The 22,413-nt window shown below is 54.7% G+C and overlaps 3 protein-coding genes across 5 annotated transcripts; 2 read left to right on the forward strand and 1 right to left on the reverse strand.

Moving 5' to 3' along the window:
* Positions 1 to 708: 708 nt before the first annotated feature.
* Positions 709 to 1,880, forward strand: TSSK1B (testis specific serine kinase 1B). Its single transcript, XM_090291056.1, has one exon. It carries the CDS (start codon positions 709 to 711, stop codon positions 1,816 to 1,818), a length of 1,110 nt encoding a protein of 369 aa, XP_090147182.1. The 3' UTR covers positions 1,819 to 1,880.
* A 4,773-nt stretch (positions 1,881 to 6,653) lies between these two features.
* Positions 6,654 to 7,766, forward strand: TSSK2 (testis specific serine kinase 2). 3 transcript variants are annotated; one of them, XM_090291358.1, is made up of 2 exons: positions 6,654 to 7,582; positions 7,619 to 7,766. In XM_090291358.1, exons 1-2 carry the CDS (start codon positions 6,654 to 6,656, stop codon positions 7,764 to 7,766), a joined length of 1,077 nt encoding a protein of 358 aa, XP_090147484.1. The 3 variants fall into 3 exon arrangements, with proteins under 3 accessions (XP_090147484.1, XP_090147485.1, XP_090147483.1); XM_090291359.1 differs by having other exon boundaries at positions 6,654 to 7,570; XM_090291357.1 differs by having other exon boundaries at positions 6,654 to 7,766.
* A 1,907-nt stretch (positions 7,767 to 9,673) lies between these two features.
* ESS2 (ess-2 spliceosome associated protein) lies at positions 9,674 to 19,128 on the reverse strand. The gene is made up of 10 exons (XM_090290754.1): positions 18,924 to 19,128; positions 17,783 to 17,951; positions 17,589 to 17,690; positions 15,450 to 15,622; positions 15,218 to 15,335; positions 14,776 to 14,909; positions 13,882 to 13,984; positions 12,584 to 12,693; positions 10,747 to 10,862; positions 9,674 to 10,221 (listed from the first exon to the last, which is right to left on the reverse strand). Exons 1-10 carry the CDS (start codon positions 19,056 to 19,058, stop codon positions 9,942 to 9,944), a joined length of 1,440 nt encoding a protein of 479 aa, XP_090146880.1. The 5' UTR covers positions 19,059 to 19,128; the 3' UTR covers positions 9,674 to 9,941.
* Positions 19,129 to 22,413: the final 3,285 nt, after the last annotated feature.

Raw genomic sequence — 22,413 nt, forward strand, 5'->3', positions numbered from 1 at the left:
GGGCTTCTAGGACTGAAGGGGAAAAGATGAGGGATGTTTCTCCCCAGCTCCTTGCCTGTAGGGTCACTGTGGCCTACACCTAATGTCGCTGCCTCTCAAGGTCACCCTCTACACTACCCTTCCCGGGTTCCAGGGATTATTCCTCCCTTCTTCCACGAGTGTGTGACTACCACTGGGTTTCCTACACTCTGCTCTCACCTTTGTAAATTACGCCTTTATTAAACCCTCAAACTGACCCAACTGGAGTATGTCTTGTTTCCTGCTGGGACCCAGACTGATAAACCACCTGCCTTGGATTTTCTGGGTTGCAATAATTAGCTCCACTGCTCAGTCCTGGCTCTTGGTTTGAAGGCATGGACAGATCAATGTGTCCCCACAGCCCCTTGCTGCCTTGGGTCCCAGACAAGTACAAGGCCATTCTCTGTGGGCTTTAGATCTGCTCCAGCATTCCAGGGTTCTGAGTCCAAGTGGCTCAAGCCAGAGCCTCATTCTCCCAGGATATTCCTTTATGACTTCACCCACTGAAGTCACCTGGGAGACAATGCTGAACATTCTACCCTAGAGTCTGGGCCTCTAAGGAGGCAGGGACAGCAGGCCAGGCCAGCCCAGAGGACTCAGTCTGTCCACAGTGTAAATGAGGAAACTGCTGGCCCATGTCTCGCAGGGATGTAGAGGGCAGCCTCAGAGGCACTGGGTGCTCCTGGCACCATGGATGACGCTGCCATCCTCAAGCGACGAGGCTACATTATGGGGATAAATTTGGGAGAGGGCTCATACGCAAAAGTCAAATCCGCTTACTCTGAACGTCTAAAGTTCAACGTGGCAGTGAAGATCATCGACCGCAAGAAAGCCCCCACAGACTTCTTGGAGAAATTCCTCCCCCGAGAAATTGAGATTCTAACCATACTAAACCACCACTTCATCGTCAAGACCTATGAGATCTTTGAGACATCAGATGGAAAGGTCTTTATTGTCATGGAGCTCGGGGTCCAGGGTGACCTCCTTGAACTCATCAAAACCCGGGGAGCCCTGCATGAAGATGATGCTCGCAAGAAGTTCCACCAGCTCTCCTCAGCCATCAAGTACTGCCACGACCTAGACATTGTCCACCGGGACCTCAAGTGCGAGAACCTTCTCCTTGACAAGGACTTCAACATCAAGCTGTCCGACTTCGGCTTCTCCAAGCGCTGCCTGCGGGATGATAGTGGCCTACTGACACTGAGCAAGACCTTCTGCGGGTCGGCGGCATATGCGGCCCCCGAGGTCCTGCAGGGCATCCCCTACCAGCCCAAGGTCTATGACATCTGGAGCCTGGGCGTGATCCTCTACATCATGGTCTGTGGCTCCATGCCCTATGATGACTCCAACATCAAGAAGATGCTGCGCATCCAGAAGGAGCACCGCGTCAACTTCCCTCGCTTCAAGAACCTGACGGGTGAGTGCAAGGACCTCATCTACCGCATGCTACAGCCGGACGTCAACCGGCGGCTGCACATCGATGAGATCCTCAGCCATGGCTGGGTGCAGCCCAAGGCCCGGAGCCTCTTCTCTGCAGCCATCAACAAAGAGGGGGAGACCTCCCAGGAAACTGAGCCCTTAAGGACCCCTGAGCTTGGCTCCGACAAGAAGTCTGTCACCAAGCTGGAGCCCCAGGAGGAGGCACAGTCTGAGGTGAAGCCAGAGTCAAAACCCCAGGAGATTCTGCAAACGCAGGTGTCAAGGCACTTGGAAACCCCAAGCCTCTCCCTCTCAAGCGAGCAGCTGACCAGGGAGACAGTGGATGGGGGCTCCCCAAAGCCTCCAGAGACACACACCTAGTGAGCTTCTGGCACAGCCCAGTACAGTGAGACAGGGAATGAGGCAGAGGTCACAGCTTCAAGCCTGAGCTCCAAAAAAGCCAAGGGACAAGCCAGTGAAGGAAGACAGTCCTGGATAAGCCATTATTTTCGTCAATTTATTTTTCCTCCCTTTAAACTTGGTAACCCACATGGTAAAGAAGGAATAAATCACTATATTAGTGCAGACTCTAAGATGAATGTCTTTGCCCCAGCTGACTGGGGTCATCCAGGGAGAGGATCCATCCCACCCCACCCTATCCACCCTGAGTTTGGAAAATATATCCCAGTGTGCACAGCCCTGACCATGACCTCAGGCCCCGGACCAGAGAAGAGAGCAGAGTGAGGAAGTTGCTGCTTCAAGAGGGAGGTCATGAGTACAATGCTGAATGGGGAGGGGACAAAGAGTGGACAGGACCAAGGAGGGCAAAGTGGCTGCCTGTAGCTGAGGGGTGGCAGGGGGACCCAGAAGGCTGTGGGTAGGGATGGAGCTGCAGAGGGCAGGTGGACCAGTTTCCCAGACTCTCTTGAGCTCCCCACCCTGACAGGCAACTCATTTTTTCTGCTCTGTTCACCAGGAGTTCCCTTATGTCAACCGGCTCCCAGTTCTCAATGGTTCCCCAAGTCATTTCCCCAGCCCAGAGGAAATAGGGGCCTCTACTGGACAGCCCAGCCCCACTCCAGCCCGCATGTCCCACAACAGCTATGTGCCCTTGACCACTCCCTGTCCCCCTCTAGTTCTAGTCTGTCCCCAGGCATGATGCTCCTTGCCAGCATGGACAAACTGATACTAGTGAGCAGGAGACAGGACAGGTGTCCTCATATGCCTGGCCGCTGCAGCCATCTGTGTCCCCCAGAGGGAGCAGGCTTGCATTTAGCATCACCAACCACAGTGCTCTGCAGGGCCCTACCTGCCCTTTCTTACACAGTCCTCACCTCTGCTGTGGCGGCCCTTTCTCTTCATGCTCTGCACTCACTCTGACAACCTCATGTGGACCTGCAGGGCTAACACGTCAAGAGGGCACGTGCCTTCAGACTCCTTCCCCCTGCCCCCCATCTGTGTCTTGGGAGGATCCCAACCTGCAGCCCTCTATGAAAAGTGAGACCCAGTAAGTGCCCTAACCTGCCCTCTGCAACCCTCCCCATACTTAGTCCAACACTCTGCCTGGCTCCTCCTTCCCCATAGCCACCTTCACACAGACTGTGTCCTCCTCTCTCTGTTTTTGTGTGTGTCATGGCTCAGCCACCACCAAGACCTCTGTCCTTGCCCTGGCATTGCCTCCCACAGCACCCCGTTTGACTCCCTCTGCTGAGGAAAAGATCCCAGTCCCTGGCCTTTGAGGTCCTCCCAGGTCTAGCCCTCTCCCTGGCCTCCCAGCCTCTTCCCTCACCCCCATACCCCACACATACATGTTGTAATCATGCTTGTGGATGCATCCCTGCAGACGTTGCCTATTTCTCCAGGCTCAGCAAAGGAGTCATAGCCTCCACAAGGCCTTCTGGAGGCCCCAATAGCACTCAGCAGCTGGCCACTGAGCTCCGCCACAGCAGACCAGTGAGTGCCCAGGGTCCAGGCATAGACCAGGCCACCCAATTTTTAGTGACAGCTGAAGGCTCCAGGAGCTGGGTCATGCAGCTTGTTCGGTGGTGGAGTGGAACTGCAGAGCACCACTGAGTGGACTTGAGATGGGGATGTCCTGAGGAGAGGCTCGTGAACCTCCTCCTCCAGGTCATGTCAGTCCTCAGGGCAGCGGGCAGTGTGCGACAAGAGGGCTGGAGTCTCCCTGCAGCCCAGCCTTGAGGTAAACTTGGGCGGGAGGGGCCGCAGGAAGGAGCACTTACTGTGTGCTTTCCAGGCGGGGGAGACAGCTCAGAGAGGGTAGCCGACTTCCTGAATCACACAGCATGGAATGGCTGCTGAGTGGCTGAAACCACAGCTCCCCAGGTGGCCTCATATGCTGGTCATTCTTGTGAACTGCTCGACCCTGGGCTTGGCCCTGGCTCAGACCCCTTCAGTGACTTCCCCCTCCCCCAAAGGCTTTAGTAACAAACTACAGAAAAGATCCCTGAGGGAGGTGGGTGGAGCAGGGAAGAGCAAAGGGGGGAAAATGGCACACCTATAATAGAAAAACAGTAAAAAATAAAAAATAGAAGAAATGACCCCTGAAAGTATAGTCTTCCCCCCGAAGGCTTTAGGATCAAGACCTTCAACATGGACGCTGTGACCCACAGTGCTCCCTTCCATTCCTGTACTCTCTCGACACAGTGTCCATTCAGACCATCATGTGCACCTGCAGTCCTCGTCTGCCTCCATGTGGCTAACTCCTAAGACTTCAGCCTTCTCAGGTTTCCCAGCCTCCCCAAGTCCAGCCCCCAGTTCTGTCCCCACAGCTCCACGTTCCTCGGTGTCACAGCGTAGTCACTACTGGGCATTCACTCATTGATGTGGCAATGATCCTCCCTGGCCTCTGGGGTCCAGGGAGACATGGGTTCTTTCTAGTCCATCAGTGTACCCCAGCCCCTGGAAGTGGCCCTCAAATGCCTATGGGGCAAATGGACAAGTGGGTCCCCAAATTATGGAGGAAACCAAAGCTCAGGAGTGGCCTTCTCAGAGTCTGCAGGTCTCTGACCCACAGGCCTGCAGTTCAGGAGTCCCACTGGAGGTCCCCCAGTCCAGTCTAACACTCCTGCAACCAACATACCAGGTGTACCCACCTCAGCGCGCACGTCCTGGGCAAAGCTGCCTGCTCCATACCCCTGCACGGTGCTGAGACCTGCCTCCCTCACCATGTCCAAGAACCAAAGAGGCCACACTGTCCAGGCAAGAGCAGGATATGAGGGAGTAAAATCCACAAAGTGGGTCAGCGGAGTGAGCCAAGAAGGAAGATATGCAGGAGCACCCCAGACACAACATCTGGGGCCCAGGAGAAAGCGAGGGATCTCCACCCAGCTGTAAGGACAGAACTGGGTCCTGGTCTGCAAATCCTGACAGCCAGCCCCTTCTGGGACACAGAGGAGTGAAGTACTGGTCATTTAGGCTAAAAAGAGGTCCCAGAAGGAAGACGCCCTCAGGGAGAAAGTAGCTCTCAGGAAGGCCTGGCTGCTGGAGGACGGTGTCCCACTGCAGGCCCACCCTGCTGGGAATGGTCACTTCACCTGGCACCTGGACTCTGGCTGCCCTGCACCTGCTGTCTTCCACATGGACCTCCGGACACAGGGAGCTCCCCACAGCCTCCAAGAGCATCCATACAGCTCTGGTCAACACATTACATCTATCTGTCTGCCATGTCTTGCTCCCTTGTCAACCTGGTGGAACCCTACTGACACTCTGCATGCCAGTTCCACTGTCAGCCCCTGACCACCCACATAGAGGCAGGCCTTCCTCCCTCTCCCCGAAACACAGAGGACATGGCACAGCTATCCTGATGACGTGCTGCATGTGGGCATGGATGCCTGTGGCGGAAAACAAATAAACAGCAGGGCTTCCAAAGTGCCTAAGGAGATGTATAGAAGACGCCATAGCTTCCAAAGCAGAACTCCATCCATGGGCTCTGAAAAGGGGTTTTCACATTGTTTCCCGGTGCAAAAGAAGGTCTGAGAGGTGCAAGCAAGGTGCTTTCCCAGGGTTCCAACAGCTACATGTCACTCCCCACAAAGGCCCAAACTGACATAATCTAGGACCCCTCCTCACCCAGGTGCTTGCTCTTTACGGTTGGTGCTCTGGGTGCTGCTGGACCTCAGGACCCCCAGGACCCCAGCACCAAGGCTCTGCCCAGGGCTGTGCCCAGTCACAGACCAGCACACTAGACCCTGTTGACTGCCTCTGTTGCCCAGACCCCCCAGGGCCACCCTCGTCCAGCCTCCTCTTGCCTAGTCAAAGGCAACGGTCTCCACAAAGCCCCTTCTCTATGCTGCCATCTTAAAATGTGACTTGGTTCACAGCTCTTCTTGCTCCATGGCCTGCAATAGCTGTCCATCACTCAGGAAAAAAACCCACCTTCCTTTTCCCCCACGTCTCTCCTGTTTGTGGGACTCGGCCATTCTCAAAACAAGCCCTCTCCTCTCCCAGCCTCTTCCCTACCTGGAGACCCCATTACCTCCTCATCCCAACTGAAGCCCAATGTATCCTACAGGCCTGCCCCAGTCCTTGGAACACATCTGCCAGCCTGGAACCTGCAGCACCCCAGAGCCCTGCCTGCCCTTCCCCGCCTCACACGTCCCACTCGTCCATCCAGCTTGTGACCCCAATCAGAAGCTGCTCTTGTCCCCTAAGCTTGGAACCACCGCCAGTCTAGCCAGACCAGAGCAGTCCCTCCCAGGCACTGCCAGTTCTGAGGACACAAGCCCTAGATGGAGTTTTCTTCATACCCCAAAGAAGCTGCAGCAAACTGGCCCTAGTGAGACAGGAACCAATGCAGAATTAGTCCTCACAGCCAGGAGAGGAAAACTAGCCTATGGCTGGTGCTCTGGCTGGACCTAGGCAGCCCCCCATCTAGGGCCTGACTCATGACAGGGAAGCCATGACAAGGAGCAGGGAGGATTACCACAGTCCTGCGTGCTGGCTTCCTTCCAGTGGGAGCCTGGCTTCAGGGTTCCAGGGGCCCTGTTCCCCCAGTCAAGTCCCCACTCCAGTCCCCACTCTGGGCTGCCTGGCTTTATGACTTCACATGCTGAAGTCATGTGGAGATAATGCTGAGCATTCCATAAACCCAAGCCAGCCCAGCCAGACGGCTCCCCACACTGTAAACGAGGACAATGCCTACTGGCCCATGTAGGGAGGGGATGTAGAGGGCAGTGGCGCCAGCCGCTCCTGGCACCATGGATGATGCCGCGGTCCTAAGGAAGAAGGGTTACATCGTGGGCATCAATCTTGGCAAGGGCTCCTACGCAAAAGTCAAATCAGCCTACTCCGAGCGCCTCAAGTTCAACGTGGCGGTCAAGATCATTGACCGCAAGAAAACACCCTCTGACTTTGTGGAGAGATTCCTTCCTCGGGAAATGGACATTCTGGCAACTGTCAATCACCGCTCCATCATCAAAACCTACGAGATCTTTGAGACCTCGGACGGGCGCATCTACATCATCATGGAGCTTGGTGTCCAGGGTGACCTCCTTGAGTTCATCAAGTGTCGGGGGGCCCTGCACGAGGATGTGGCACGAAAGATGTTCCGCCAGCTCTCCTCAGCTGTCAAGTACTGCCATGACCTGGATGTTGTCCACCGAGACCTCAAGTGCGAGAACCTTCTCCTTGATAAGGACTTCAACATCAAGCTGTCCGACTTCGGCTTCTCCAAGCGCTGCCTGCGGGACTCCAGCGGGCGCATCATCCTCAGCAAGACCTTCTGCGGGTCGGCGGCATACGCGGCCCCTGAGGTCCTGCAGGGCATCCCCTACCAGCCGAAGGTCTATGACATCTGGAGCCTGGGCGTGATCCTTTACATCATGGTCTGTGGCTCCATGCCCTACGATGATTCTGACATCAAGAAGATGCTGCGCATCCAGAAGGAGCACCGTGTGGAATTCCCACGTTCCAAGAACCTGACGGGTGAGTGCAAGGACCTCATCTACCGCATCCTGCAACCAGACGTTAACCGGCGGCTGCACATCGATGAGATCCTCAGCCATTCATGGCTGCAACCCCCCAAGCCTAAAGCCATGTCTTCTGCCTCATTAAAGAGGGATGGTGAGGGCAAGTACCGGGCTGATTGCAAACTGGACACTCGGCCAGGCTCACGGCCCGAGCACCGGCCTGAACACCGACCCGAGCACCGACCCGAGCACAGACCCGATCACAAGCCAGGGGCCAAAACCCAGCACCAGGTGCTGGTGGTGCGTGAGAACGAGGATAAAATGGAGGACAGGCTGGTCGAGACCTCCAGGGCAAAAGACCATCATGTCTACAGAGCTGAGGTGGGGAAGGCAGGTACCTAGGGTGTGGAGGGCCAGGGGGGCATGGTGCATGGTGGTGCCCACGTAAGCTAAGTAGGCAGGTAGGAGCTGAAGAAAGCACAGGTGTAAGGAACAAGTAAAATCTGTCAATTAAACCACTATTTTGATTACATTCTATTAGCTTTCTTCCACTTAGTGGCAAAATGTTACTGACCACCAAATAAACCAAGAAGTCTAAACAAGCATCAAGAGTGCCCCCTGAGGAGTCTTTTTCTCCAGGACTCAGCCAACCACCCTCCATGTGGCATGAGGGTCTCCAGCATAGGGGTCAGGGACTAGTGCTCAGGCACAGGTGCTCACGTAGAGGCCTGTGGGCAAGATCGCAGCCACGGACCATCCACCAGGCTCCCCCGGCCTCTGTGACTTGCCTGTGCCCAGCGCCTCCAGGGCTGGCGAGGTGCACATCTCCCACCTCAGGTACCACACAGCCCGCTCGGACCCCACCCCACTTCCTCAGACAGCCCTTCCTCAAAGTTCTCCTCTCTCCCTCTCCCCTCCAACTCCCCCTGGAGCATCCCCTCATCCCCCAGGCAGGCAACCCCAGCCAAGACCTCTGACCTGCACCCTCATGTCCTGATCACCCCACACAGAGCCCTATTTTTGTCACCTGTCATTCCCCAGGGCACATTCCCAATAGACCAGCCAAGTGCTGGAGGTCATCAGCACCTGGCCTTAGGTGGCCTTGCCTGGACTGCATTCCTCTCTGGATCTCACTCATGCCCACGCAGACCTGCCTCCCCACTTCCTGGGGGCACCCTCAGGCCCAGGACCGCCCTTCTCTATGGGGAAAAAGCACCATAACCCATGTTTTCCAGTCCCAGCCCTTGGTCCAAGCTCACCTGCTAAGTCTACCCCCAGCCCCCTTAGTGGGTCTCAGGGCCCAGCCAGGGCCCAGCCCCCAGGAGCATGCAGGAACTCAGTCAAGGGGTGCAGGCTACTGGTGCCCAGGCATGCAGCAGGCCCTGCACCAGCCTCCGGAGGACATCAGCCCTCATAGAAGGCAGAAGAGGCACAATGCAGGAGCACCCAGGAAAACGGCCTAGTGCACAGTCGAGTGTGCTTGAAGCAGGACTCTAGTTGGAGGGATTCCAGGTTGCCTCCCTGAGAAGTGAGCCCTCAGAGGCACAATCTGACCCCATTTGAGACCAGAAGAGACCAATCTGGCAAGCAGCCTTGGTCTTGGGTTCCCCCACCTCCATGTGAAGCAGCTGACCCTGGACCTCCTGGGGGTCAGGCACCAATGCACTCAGGCTGCTGAGAAAATGCTGACTGCTGGTGCAGATGGCACTGTCAGGTCTGCATGAAGCCAGGCCCCATTGCTTGACACTGTGGCCCAGGTTACTATGACCTGGGACTGCTACTGGTAGGAGTGATGAGGTGAGACTGGTAACTCAGCAGCCTAAGGCTGGCAGCACCTGGAGCACTAGGGAACAAGAGCAGGAAGATAGAGACAGCCCTGTCTCACCTGAGCTGGAAACCAGGTGTTTGGAGGTCATGGTGAGGCCACTGGGTACCTCATGCAGGACTGTGGCCTGATCCCCATGTAGGACCCATGCATGGCTGCGGAGGCTTCAGACCTGGGACCAGAGCCCTAGGTGGACTCCAGAGGCTGAACTACCAAGGACTCTTTCCCTCTGTGAGAGGAACAGAACTTGGGAGATGGAGTGGAGGGGGTAGGGGACCAATATGCTGTGAGCTCAGTTCAGAAGGTTTTAAGCCACAGAAAGCAATGCAGGTGGTGGCGGGAAAGGCCACACACCCTGGCCCTCTGAGGGTCACCTCATACAGCAGCCTCCTCCCAGGAGGCCCGCAGTACTGAGACCTCAATCCAGGCAGAAGGACGGCCTTGGGGCTGTGCAGGCAGCAGGACAAAGAGATGGCCTGCAGACTATGCTAGGTGTTCTTTAATTCTGGTTAAATAGAAACGGGCACGGGTTCCATAGAAAAAAGTACTAGCAAAGCCCTAGGATGCACAAGGGCCATGGGGTGGGTCCTGTGCCAGCCTGGCTGGAACATGGCACCTTTCTTCTGTGGCTCCTGGGACAGTTACTGCTTTTGGCCCGGGTCTGGGTCCCCAGAAGGCCGGAGTCCTCTGCTGGGTAGATAGCTGCCCTGTGGGCTCCATGAATCTCCCAGGTGCCCAGCCCAGGCCTGGCCCTAGAAGAAGTCTGAGGCTTTGCGCCGGGCAGGGAGCTGCAGCAGGTTGTCCGTGATGGAGGCGGGGTCCTGGCTGAGAGGGGTGCGTGTGGCAGAGCCAGGAGCTGGTGTGCTTGCCGGGGTCTGAGGCCCGCCGGCCGGGGTCTTGAGGTGGGTTGAGCGTGCTGGGGATGGTGTGTAGCTGGCCCGCAGGGCCCGGTCTGTGTATTTGCTGGCTGTCCTGCTCACAAGGCGCTGCAGGGCTGGGGACATGGCGGGGCTCAGGCCTTTGGGGGTGAGACTGGGGTGGAGGGGGTGAACAAGGGAGGTAGAGGAAAAAAAAGAGGTAGGATTAGGCTGGACAGGGCACCAGCAGCAGCAGGGCCTGCCACAGCTCCACAGGAAACCACACAGGACACTCGGGCCACTGTGGGCTGAGAACACCAGCAGCCTGGCACACAGCAGTCTGGCCAAACTCGAAGGTGAGTGCTGGTGCTGCCCTTGGCTGTGGGGCTGGGGTGGACCCCAACTTCTTCTAAGGGGAATGATGACACCTGTCTTTACAGGGCTGATAGGAGCTCACAGTGGGAAAGCAGCCCTGAAGGGGCCTCTTAGGGATGTGCCTAAGAGGAAGCTGTAGAAAAGATGGAGGGGCCTCTGCATCCTGCCTCGCACAGGGCCTCCCTCTGGATCAGAGGAGCTGCCACAGGACCCACCGAAGGACCCTGGGGCCTGCCCTGCAGACCGAATGTCCATACTGTGGGGGGAGGGGAGGGGGCCAAGTGGGAGCAGGGAGAAACCCCTACCAGGGTCAGGCGTCCCTCACCTGGCCAGGTTCTCTGTCACTCTCCGCAAGGCCTCCTGCTTCTTGGCCCGGTTCTTGGCAGCAGCCTCATTGGCCATCTTCAGCCCCAGCCGCTCCCTGCGGCCCGGCTCCAAGATCTACAAAGTAGATGTGTGGATGGCCTTTCTAGCTTGCCACTGAGCCAGGAAGTCCCTTATGCTGGAGGGGCTGCCTCTTCTCACGGCCCCCACCATCCCCAACATCACCTCCCCTAAAAGCCCCCGAAAGTCCCCAACTAGCTAGGCTGAGCTGCACCCCCCCCCCCCCCGTGCCCCCATCATCATGGTTTTCTCAAAGCCAGCACCACTGAGGGAGGAAGTGCATAATCTTTTTAAAAAGAAGAGGGCCTTAATTTAATCTGCTTCCCTCTGATTAGCTTCCTGTCTTTACCGACTGTCTGCATTTCTTTTGAGAACTTCCCAAAACGTGTCCTTAGCCTATCTTTCTAACAAGGTGCTTACCTATTTTTTGTTGTTGTTTGTTTAGCTGATTTTTGCTTATAAGAGCTTTATGCAGGTTAGTTATATTAAGCTACAACAAACCAATTTCTTTTCAGTTATTTAGTTTTATGCGTGACTTTCAGCTGTACTTAAGTTCATCATTTCCACAAAGCATAAACTAGACATCACTTCCTTTGCTTTTAGTTTACAAAGTCCTTCCTATCTTAAAATCAGATTAAATGTTGACCACTCTTTTCTCCTATTTCTTTATGCTTATTGTTCTAGATGTAACTTTTCCAACTTTCTGAAATACATTCTGCTATACAGATTAAGGACCTAGTTTACTTCATTTGCAAATTACTACTCAGCACAATTTGAGTTACCATCTCTAACACACCCTAAATTCTGACTTGGACTGAGGCTTGTTTAAGAACTGAACTTTTTTTCTATAGGTTCTGGGACCAGCGACACACCTGACACATCTACTGCTTTAGGATCAGATGGTGCAGACTCCTCTCTGTCATTTCTCTCTCAAGGTTTTCTCAGTCATCCTTGCAACTCACACAAATTTTAGAAACAAGGGACCAAAAACCTGTGCATATGTTCTGTCTGGACACATTACCTCTTTGAACTACTCAAGGCATGATTAGCAGTAAGTATTGCACTAGGGAGGCCACAGGGCGGAGCCCACAGCCCTGTGGGGGGTGTGGTCAACAGTGTTCTCCTGAGGCAAGTCCATGGTTTCTTTGCAAAAGCTAAGTTCTTCCTGGTTATTCTAAATTTCTGTTGCTACAGTGAATCGTATCTCTTTTTCTGTTGCATGTCAAACTGATCATGGCCAGCATTTAAGGGGCTGGCTCAAGATGACAGACTCAGCCCCCTACAGCCCCTTCTGTACCAATCCCAGACCCCAAGCTCAGTCCTTTGGGGTTTTAGAGCAGATGGTGTAATTCTGCACCCTTTGTCTCTGCAACACCAGCCTCTGCCCCCTCCATCTCCCGGCACTCCACAGTTGGTACCGGCAGCAACCCAGCACCTGGACAACAGGATTGCATGCTCCCAATGCTCCCATCTTCTGGAGGCTTCTCTTCTTTCCCCTTCCACCCCACACCAGTCACTCAAGTTTCCCCAACAAACTGGATGTAGACCAGAGCACCTCATCTTCTCAATGGCCCTGCGGAGCCCGGCCCCACCTGCCAGTGCAGTTGCCCACACCATCCTAGGCAAGAGGCCTCTCTCTGCAATGCCTAAGCAGGTGTGCGGCCTGGTATGTGGCTCAGCCCGCTGGTCAGCTCTGCCTTGACCACTGGCAGCTGGGCCATCCTCTGTGTGCTGAGCGATGGGTGCTCAGAAGACCACATACCCACTTGGGGTCCTACCTTGAAGGCTGGCCCTGGTGTCCTGTCCACATAGGGGGTTTCCGATCCTTCGACTCTCAAGGGAGTGTTCTCAACCTCTCCCCAGGTCATCAGTGGGGACTCATTCACACCTGCAGATAGAGAGCCCACATCCACCTCAGGCTAGGGGACCCAAGCAGGGGTGCAGCCCGGGCCCTCCCTCCCATCACAGCTATCCCCCACCTCCCATGCATAGTCCAGCTAACAAACACCCAGCTGGCAGAAGGCCCTCTCTCCTTCCCCAGGAAGGCCACTATGGGCCCGAGGCAAGCCCAGGCCCCTATAGCCATGGGGCTTAGCTTGGAGGGGGACTCCCTAGAGAAGTTGGGCTGGGTCGACGAGGCCCCATTCCTAGCACAGGGCCAGGGAAGCCTCTTAAGGGTCACTGATGGCACCCCAGCCCAAGGGAAGAGACACTCAGAGGCTTCCAGAGCTCCTATATCTCCCAGTCCCTGGGCAAACCTGTGGCACCTCCACACGCCGTGGCCTATGCCATGGCAATCGGCTCCCCAGAGTGCAAAGGGCCAGTGCACGAGAGGGTACAGCGTGTGTACTGCGAGACTGTTCCCAGGTCCATTCACCTTCTGTGTGAGGAGACACAGGCCTGGAGCCCAGAGACCCCCTCCCAGCAATGCTCTCTGGTTTAGGTTTGTAAGTACTGTGCACCTGCTAACATGAGACCCAGAACTAAAAAACATCACTCCAGGACTGAGGGGATGTCTAGCCCCAGCCCAGGCCACTGGCGGGAGGTGGGTGGCCCAAGAGAGGGGCACACAATCCTGCAGCTCCCTCAGGCCTATCTTGCCCACCTCACTCAGGCCAGGCATGGCCTCTTGAGGCGCCAGGTACAGCCAGCGTCCTGCAGACAATGACTTGCCTTCCACATAGGAAGATTCCTGCCTGGCAGCCCACTAGACAACACTGCCCTCACTGGAGATCAGGCCTTGGGCCTCCCCCTGTGGCCCTCAGCATGCCCACCATGCCAGTCTGTCTAGCAGAGCCCCAACAGCCCTGGTTCTGACAAATTCAGTCTGTCCTGCTCAGCTTAGGGTGAGGGACAGAGGCCACCCAGCTAAAGAGTACAGGCCCCACATATCCCAAGTCGTGTCTGCCTGAGAGTCCAGCCCTGTCCTTGTAGATGGGACACTGGGTCCCTCAGTCATTCAAGGTGTGGGGCAGGCCCTAGGTGAGCACCAAGACTGGCCAGCACCAACGAGCAGCCCACCTCCCCCGAGGCAGTCCCACAGGCAGGCCAGCTTGCCAGCAGGTGCATTTCTCACCAGGGGCAGGAGAAGGGGTGGCAACAAATCCAAATCCGCTGACTCGAGGGGATTCCTGGGGGATCAGCTCCTTGCCATCGGGGCCCACCTTGCCCTGTTTGTGCTGGAACAAGCAGAGAGGCTACTGTTAGGGGCACCAAGACCACTCCCCCACCACGGACGGATAGGCAGGTGCAGAGAAACACAGTGGAAACAGTTCCCTTCCCTGCAGGGCACGGCTAGGGCTCTGGGGCCGGTAGCCCTCTTGGGGAAAGCGAGGAAGGACCCTGACCCCTGCAAAGACCTTGAGGATCTGTGAGAGTAGGCATGCAAAGAAGGAAGCTCCCCTCGATGCCCCCTCTCCAGGCAGGGTGGCACTCGGCCACATCCCACATGGGAGCCTACACTAACTATGGGCGCCTGTGCTGTGATTTCTTCCCATAAGCCCCTGCAAGAGCCTATAGAGCAGTCTCCCCACCTCCTGTCTCCCACCCTTCAACCCCATGATCACCAGAGTCATCATCACACAGGAACGCCCAGGCTCACAAACCTCTGTTATCTACCATGCCAAGACCCCCACCCCAGCCTGCCCACTCCCTTCTCACCCCCTCCCAACCCCAAGCCCTGACTAGTGCAGAGGTGCAGGTCTGGCCAGGCTGGCCTGGCTCCTAGCAGCTGATTTTGTCTTATGCCCTTGCCCCCCAAGGGAGTTGGCACAGATGTGGACCACAGAATGTGTCTGACCAAAACAGAGCCCCAATGTGTTGAGAAGACTTGGGACCAGAGGGGGTTCCAAATACTCGTGCACTGCTGAGCTCTGTCTAGCCCCGAAATGGTCCTAATTTAAGAGGAACAGCCAAGATCGAAGAGGTCATTTCTGCCCACAGCCAGCCCATCGTGGCTCCCGCCACCCACCTGGGCATTGAGGGCAGCGGCCTGCTGCAGCTGAGACCTGCTGAGGGCCTGGCTGAAGGGGTCCCTGAGAAAGCGAGTATTCTTATGCACCACCTGCCGGGGCTTCTTAAACAGCTCCTCCTCATCAGGGACACCTGGCAGACCAAGGAGAGATGGTAGCAGGTGTCAGACGGGTGGGCAGGCCCCACCTCCTTCCAGTGCTCAGGGCCTGAGAAAGGCCAAGTCATGCCCCACTGAACAGAAGCATGAAGCCTACTTCAGTCTCCATATCACAGAACCTGAACAAAGCTGGGGAGGGCCTCACTCTCTCACCAACTTCACACTCAGACCCACCTGCCTCGAGACAGGCCAGGGCCCCTCTGAGGCCCAGAATGCAGGGGAACAGACACATGCCCTGAAGGCCAGATCCAAACACACAGCCCCGCCCACACTGCTTGCTCACCCTCAGGGTAGTACATGAGGGAGTTCTTGGCCCTGTATTTCCAGGTCTCCACGCCAGCCTGGCTGCTCTCAATGGCTTGGTGCTCTGCCGATGGGAGTGCGAGATTATCTTTCTGCCTCTGCATCACAGAAGGAAAAGCGAGGGTCAGTGAGTCCTTAGGCACCATGCCCTCCCTGGCCCTGGGACCCCCCCACCCAACAGAGGGTGCTTCTGTCCCTACACCCAGGGGCACCTTCTCAAATTCCTCCTCAGCCTGGTAGAGCCAGGCGTGGCGTGCCCGGCTCTTCTCCTTGGCCACCTCCATGATCTCCTGGAAGGAGGCATTGTCCTCGCTTGTGTACCGGCTCAGGAATACATCCAGGCTGGGCAGGGGCTCCTTTTCCTCCTCTTCCTCTCCAGCGTCTCCTGCTCAGGGTTACAGGTGGGGTGACACAGAACTGTACATGGCACCTACACCACATTGCAGTCTGTCAGTCCCAGGAACCGCAATGCCCTACAAGCAGGGCTAGAACCCTTACACCTGCTCCCAGGTCCGTCTGTGAGAACCCACACTGCCAAGACAACTCCCCACCTGGGGGCAGCATCAACCACCCCAACTGCCCAGCGAGCCCTCAGGGGCTTTCCCCATCTGCTGGATGCCAAATAAGGTGTGTGATTTGACTCAGACTGGAAGAGAAGCACTCAGGGGTCAGAAAAAAGAGTATATGATCATGGCGGGTCTTCCTCACCCAAACTGTGCCAGTCCTGCAGGACCTGCCTCCAGAGCCAGGCTCTCTCTCCATCCCTGGGATTTCCTTACCCCGACAGCTCCACCCCCCAATCTTGTTACCTATGGTACAGGTGGGTGACTGTCACCGAAGCCTCCTGACCTACTAGTCGGCCTGATGGCAGAGACCCCATATATCTAGTGCTCTGGATGGGTCCTCACAGGCACTGGACCACAAACCCAGCCACCATCAAAAGTGGCACCTCCACTGAGGTGGTGCCATTGCACTGTGCCTGGTGGTGCAGACTTCAGCAAGGCCATCAGGAGGAGAGTCTTTTCTTCCACTCTAGTGACAGTCCTGACCACCTACTACTACCCACTAGACTATACAAAGCATACTGACTAAAACTTCAAGACCCAGGGACTCAAAAGTTCAAGATGAGGACTCAAACCCCGTTCCTCCACAACCAGCTCTGAGACCTGCAGCAAGTACTGCCTTCCTGAGCCTCAGTTTCCTCCCCTCGGACTGTGAGTGATGATAGTACCACTGAGGTTACTGAAAGGATTCCTGTATTCATTGACCAGTAAGAGGTATTTAAAGAAAAGGAATTTGCAAACTGCCTGTGATTCACGTGCCATACTGCAATGGAGGACCACACAACAGACTGTGTTAATGGCAGAAAAGCTAGCTTTTAAAGCAGAAAACATCACGTTTGTATGAGTATGTAGGGTATCTATATTAGTACGTCATATCATAGACCAGAACCTAATAGAGAATAATATCTCATCTCTCTGTATGGGCACTGACATTCTACAATAGACAAAAACACTGAATGACCACGAGGAAGTGTCGTAGCACGTGGAACACTTACGTTCAACACAACTCAGAATGCCCCTAGAAAGACGCCTTTGTAAAGCTGAGCTGTATCGTACACACCTCAGCAACCGTGTTCAAGCATTCGTTTGTCCCACGCATATTCATTTGTTCCGCACATATTTGTGGAAGGCCCACAACACACCATGCACTGTTCTAGATGCAGAGTACGTAGACATAAGCAAGACAAAGAACCTGCCCTCATGGAGGGGGGAAGACAATAAAACGGAAATGCCTTTCTAAGTGTCATGTCCCGCAATAAGAAAACAAAGCCAGGAAAGCACAGAGCATTGGGGGCGATGTGACTTTACACTGGGAGGTCAGGAAAGGGTTCCCTGAATGGGTAACATCCCAGCAGAAAGAGAAGGAATGATTTGTGCAGTTATCCAAGGGAAGTGGCCAGCTTGGAAGAAACAAGCGCAGAGGCCCTCTGGCATCTTAAGGAGACAGCACAGAAAGGAGCCCCCTGAGGCCCATGAAGCCCATGTTGCAGGGGCTGGCACACAGTAGGCAGGCAGAGAGAGAGGAAGCCAGCTTTCCAGACCACAGAGGAGGGCCAAAGGCTCAGAGGACTGCCCCACATTTGGGAGCTGGACCAGATTTTCTTTTTCCTCCACCCCCACCTGGACCAGATTTTCTGCTTTCTAGACCAGTGCTCTTGGACCTGATGGGTTGTCATTTAGGCAAGGAAACACCTCAGATACAGGATTTGACCTGCCTCTGGACCACCCTCACAGGGTGAAAATTGCTGGCAATTCCACCCACATGACAGAAAGAGGGTGTTCACTCACCATCGCCGTCCTCCAGGCCCCGGCCCCGGCCCCGGGGCTCGTGGCTCACCACTCCAGTGCCCGTGTGCACCTCAGGGGTTTCAAATGTGGCTGGAGTCACATCTGGGGTTAGAGAGAAAATGGGGATTAGAGTGAGCCTGAGGCAACAGTTCAGCAGGTGTTCTCCTCTCTGCCACCCACAGGAGTCCTCTTACAGGGGGGCGGGGGCTCTCGGGACATCCTGCCCAGAGCAGAGCCAAACTTGATGGCAATCTGGCGCATCCGTTCCAGGTCTCCATTCTCCTCAGCCTCCAAGTACTCCTTCTGTGCCTGCAGCTTTTCCACGTCGGGAAAGAAGTCTCTCTGGATGACTGTCTGGAGGCCCTGTGAGGAGGAATCAGAACAAGAGTCAGAGCTGCCATCTGGGTTCCCTCAACTCTCAGTCAACCAATGTAAGACCTATGACTGTCGCTGACCCCCCGCCCCCAACCTCTGTCCAGCCCAATGACCCCAGAGCCTAGGGATATTTTCTAATGAGGATAACATCCCATGCGGCCTTGCTGCAACATCTAACATTACTAAGTGCTCCTCTGGCTTTCATGAAGCTCTTCTCTCTGCCCCAACTGGTCATCCTCATTCTCATTTGCTGGCCTCACTTCCACACAAGCTAGACCACTGTGAGTGTTGCCACCTTCATTCCAACAACAACCTCCTATTTCCAATACAAACCCTTTACCTGGATGACTTCAGCCAGTCACCCCACCACCAGCACAAGTTGGGATCCCTGACTCTGCACGTCCAGCCAGATTTTGCTCCGCTGCGGCACATCTGTGCGCCCAGCTATTCACTAATGCCACCGAGACGCCTCCCAAACTTAACCAGCCCCAAACCAAACTGACTCCGATCGCCGTGCCAGCTCCTCCTCCTGCCTGTCTGCGGTAGGATTAAGACCTATTCAATAAGCCACAAGAGTAGTTTATTTCCAGGACCCTCAGCCTTTGCACTTGCTATTACCGCTCCCTAGAAAGCGTTGTTTGCCACTAGCCTTCGAAACTCTTACTCACGGCTTAATAGGAAACCTCGTTTCGCTGACCCCCCCACCACATACTCGCAGAACTGCCTCCTCTCTCGCCAGTGCTAGTGCCTCCTCCATCAAGGACGACCACCCCCTGCATTGTGCTTATCTGGCTCTCGTACTGTTCACATTCCAAGGGCAAGGACTCGGGCTGCCCCACCTCCGCGAGGGGACCAGACTGCCACGACCCGTGAGGAGGAGGTACCCGAGAGGAGCGCAAGGCGAAGGGCTGGGGGCGGGGATGGACCCAGAAGTCGCTGGCGTCCGCACCGAGGTCTTACCTCAATGTACTCTTCCTCGTCCAAGACCCGTTGCTTCCTCCTCACAGCCCCGGTCTCCCCTGCCGCGCGCTTCCTCCCGGGCCGGGACCCGGTGGAGAGCAACACGGCCCCAGGAGACGCACCGGGCGTCTCCATCGCTGTCCCAGGACCGCTCAGAAAGCCCGTCTCAGCGTCAGAGGGTTGTGACTGTGCTAGCTGCACAGGGGCTTCCCCAACAGTCGGCCAATGAGGGAGCTGCGCGTTTCGAAAGCCGACCGGCGCGCCGAAATGATGTCATAAGCCCTCTACCTGATGGGAATTGTAGTTTTCTCCCAGCTCCGCGCTGTTCATGTGTATCTGGAATGTGGGCATTAGGGGGCGCTGTGGTGTTGGTGGGGTTAAGGGGGGTGTCATTCATGCTAATCAGTGAAAAGTTCCTGCACTAAGGCCTTGGAATTCCAATTTCTTGCAAATAATCACCGCGTATGCTTTTATATCATTAACAAAAACATTCTTCAGAAAATTTGGTTATATACACGTTTCAAAGCTTTTTATTCAGACTTTATGTAAGAAGAGAACATAAGATAATTCTTTCTTGATAGTTATCCAACAAAAGAAAAAAGGAAGAAAAATACGATATTTCGACAAAGAAATGTCTAGTTAAAAATGATCAGGTCCCTAAATGCCAGAGTGGGCTTCCCAGGAGAGGATTAATTCTCACTGAAGTGGGCCAGAAAATTGCCTAAGCATTTTTCAAGAGTGATCATTTCTTCCCAAAAGGAGATTGTGAATTATGTCAAACACATAAGATTTGCCCCAGAATGATTTAGTACAGTAGACAGTCATTCCTTTATTCATTGATGATGGTTCCTGCCCTCAGGGAACTGACAGTCCAACGAGGAAGACAGACTCTGGTGAGTTCTCCCGCAAACAAGCTTAGAACTGCAGTTGACAAGAGCAAAAAAAAAGTTTGAACTTGAGAAATCTTACCTAGGGCAGTTGGGGGAAGTTTTCCTGAGCAATATGTGACTGCAGATCCAAAAGATGAGCAGGCATTGATCAGGTGGACAGGGAAAAGCATGGGCAAAAGCCCAGCAGCAGGAGGGAGAAGACCTTTGGATATGCAGAGTATAAAGAGCAGTGAGGTGTGAGATGACGCCAGAGTGGCAGGCCAGGCTGCATGGGATGGGACCTTGTGGGTAATGGTGAGTTTTGTCTTTTCTACAGGGACAATGGGAAGCCCTTGGAGTGCTGTAGGCAGGAGAGAGGCAGGTTCAGACTTGCAGACTTTCTGGAGAATGAATTAAAGAGAAACCAGAATGGATAGAGGTGGCAAGACTGGAGGTGGCTACAATGGTCAAGGTGAGAGATAACAGAGGTTTTCATCAGGTTGGTGCAATGGAAGCTGGGGCGGAGGTAGATTCTGGGGTTGTTTTTGAAAATGAGATCAACTTGCTGTTGGCCTGTGTCTAGGGGGTGAGGGAGAGGAGGGGGCAGGATGAACGCCTGCCCTCTGGTTCATGTACCTGGTATGCATGAGGGCGGGGGGGTAGTTTGCTTTCCCAGGACAAGGTGACTTAGAGGAGCTGTGGGCTTCTAGGTGGAGTAGTCAAAGGAACAATTGGACTTAAGTACAGTAGTCCCTCTCTATATCACGGTTCACTTATCACGGCCTCACTGTATTGCGGGATTTTAAAAAATATTATATTTAATTATTTATCGCGGATTTTTCGCTATATCGAGGGATTTTGCGGTACTGTATACATATGTTGTTAAAGTTACATAGGTTTAAGAATGTACAATATGTTTAAGAACATAAGTAGTGTTTATAAAAGTGTGGGAAAGGTTTATAAGCAACTGGGAACGGTTTATAAGTGTGTGGGAAGGGTTTATAAAGCCTTAAAATATATATAAATGCTAAAATAAATGTACGGTTCCTACTTCGCGGATTTTCACCTATCACGGCGCGGGGGGTGGGGTGGGGTGGAGTCTAGAACGTAATACCCGCGGTAAGTGAGGGAATACCGTATCTAGCTCAGGGGAGAGGCTTGATCTTGAGATGTAAACGAGGCAGCGAAGAATGGAAGAGATAAACTAGGGTGAGAACGGAGATGAGGGTGGAGTGCCTGGGACAGCCTCAAGGACACCTATGTTAACAGCCGGCTGTGGAAGTGAGCCTGCCCAAGAGCAGCTAGAAAGGAGAAAAATCAAATAAGGCAACATAGCCACTCGTCCCTTGAAGGTCAAACTCTGATCCTGGCTGCCCCACGCAATGACAAATAGCCACTCTGCCGAGGAAGGCGAGGGTCCTGGAACCCAGAGAGATGAGGGTGTTCCAGCCGGCAGGGAGCTCTGCAGGCAGACTGGCGGTGGCCAAGGGTAAGGCCAGGATTCAGGGAAAAGAGCTTTCTGACAGCCAGAAGTGTGTGTCCTTGGAGGTGAGGCAGCAGCTGCTGTCTGGGAGGCACTGGCAGTTTTAGGGCAGCCCTGGCTGGGGACACCATGCCTGCTGGGTGTTATCTGAGCTGCACAGCCTTGGACAGTCGTAAGAACTGCCGCCCTGATTTCCGTGACTTTTCTGGGTGAACTGTATCTTGCCAGATACTCCTGCCAAATTCTCTCAAAGACTTGTGAGGGGGTAGAACAAGGCTCAAGCCAGATGAGGGGGATGTTTGATTCCTTGGGTCCCCTGCTTGGTCTGCTTTGGGGAATGAAGTCATGTTTTCGCTCTATCCTTCACCCTGCAGGCAGGATGATGAAGGGAGGCAGACACCACAGCATGGAACCCACCCCCTAGAGAGGAAGCCAAGGACCCCTACTCATGAAGCTGCCATCTAGTGACCAGTGCAGGCCCCCAAGGGTGCCAGGCCACTAAGGTGGGGCAGTATGCTCTGCTGAGAGGCACCCTGGTGCAGGGACTGAATGCTCACTAGGCTGTGCTCCCCAAGATCAGCTGGCCCCCACTCCCTAGGAAGGAGAGAGGAGGGGCAGGTCCTGGCGCTATGTGGGAATGGAGCTGGGGCAGACTTCCACACAACTGCTTTTGTGGTGTTTTTAATTGCTTGTTTTCCGTTATTGAGATTGGTTCGCAGGATTGGGAGTGTGTGTAGGGTGTGTGTGTGGAGAGACCTCTCTAACTTTCTTTTTCTTTTTTTAATTTGTTTTTATTTTATTTATTTATTTTTCAAGAGCAGGACAGAGAGGGAGAGAAACAGCAACGACTGAGATATACATTGATCAGTTGCCTCTCACACACCCCTAACTGGGGACCTGGCCTGCAACCCAGGTGTGTGCTCTGACTGGGAATCGAACTGGCAAACTTTTTTTTCACAGGCTGGGGCTCAATCCACTGAGCCACACCAGCCAGGGCCAACTTTCCTATTCTAAAGGTCTGGACACAGAACCCAGTGCAGTCCCTTCAAACAGGCAGCAACCCCAGGATGCACAGATGCTACCCAGCCTGCCTCAGAGGGGCTGTAGGCCAGGTCACAGGGCGATGTCCAGGCTGAAG

The sequence above is a fragment of the Furipterus horrens genome, unplaced genomic scaffold (assembly GCF_987537825.1).
Source record: "Furipterus horrens unplaced genomic scaffold, mFurHor1.1.pri manual_scaffold_11, whole genome shotgun sequence".
NCBI lineage: Eukaryota > Metazoa > Chordata > Mammalia > Chiroptera > Furipteridae > Furipterus > Furipterus horrens.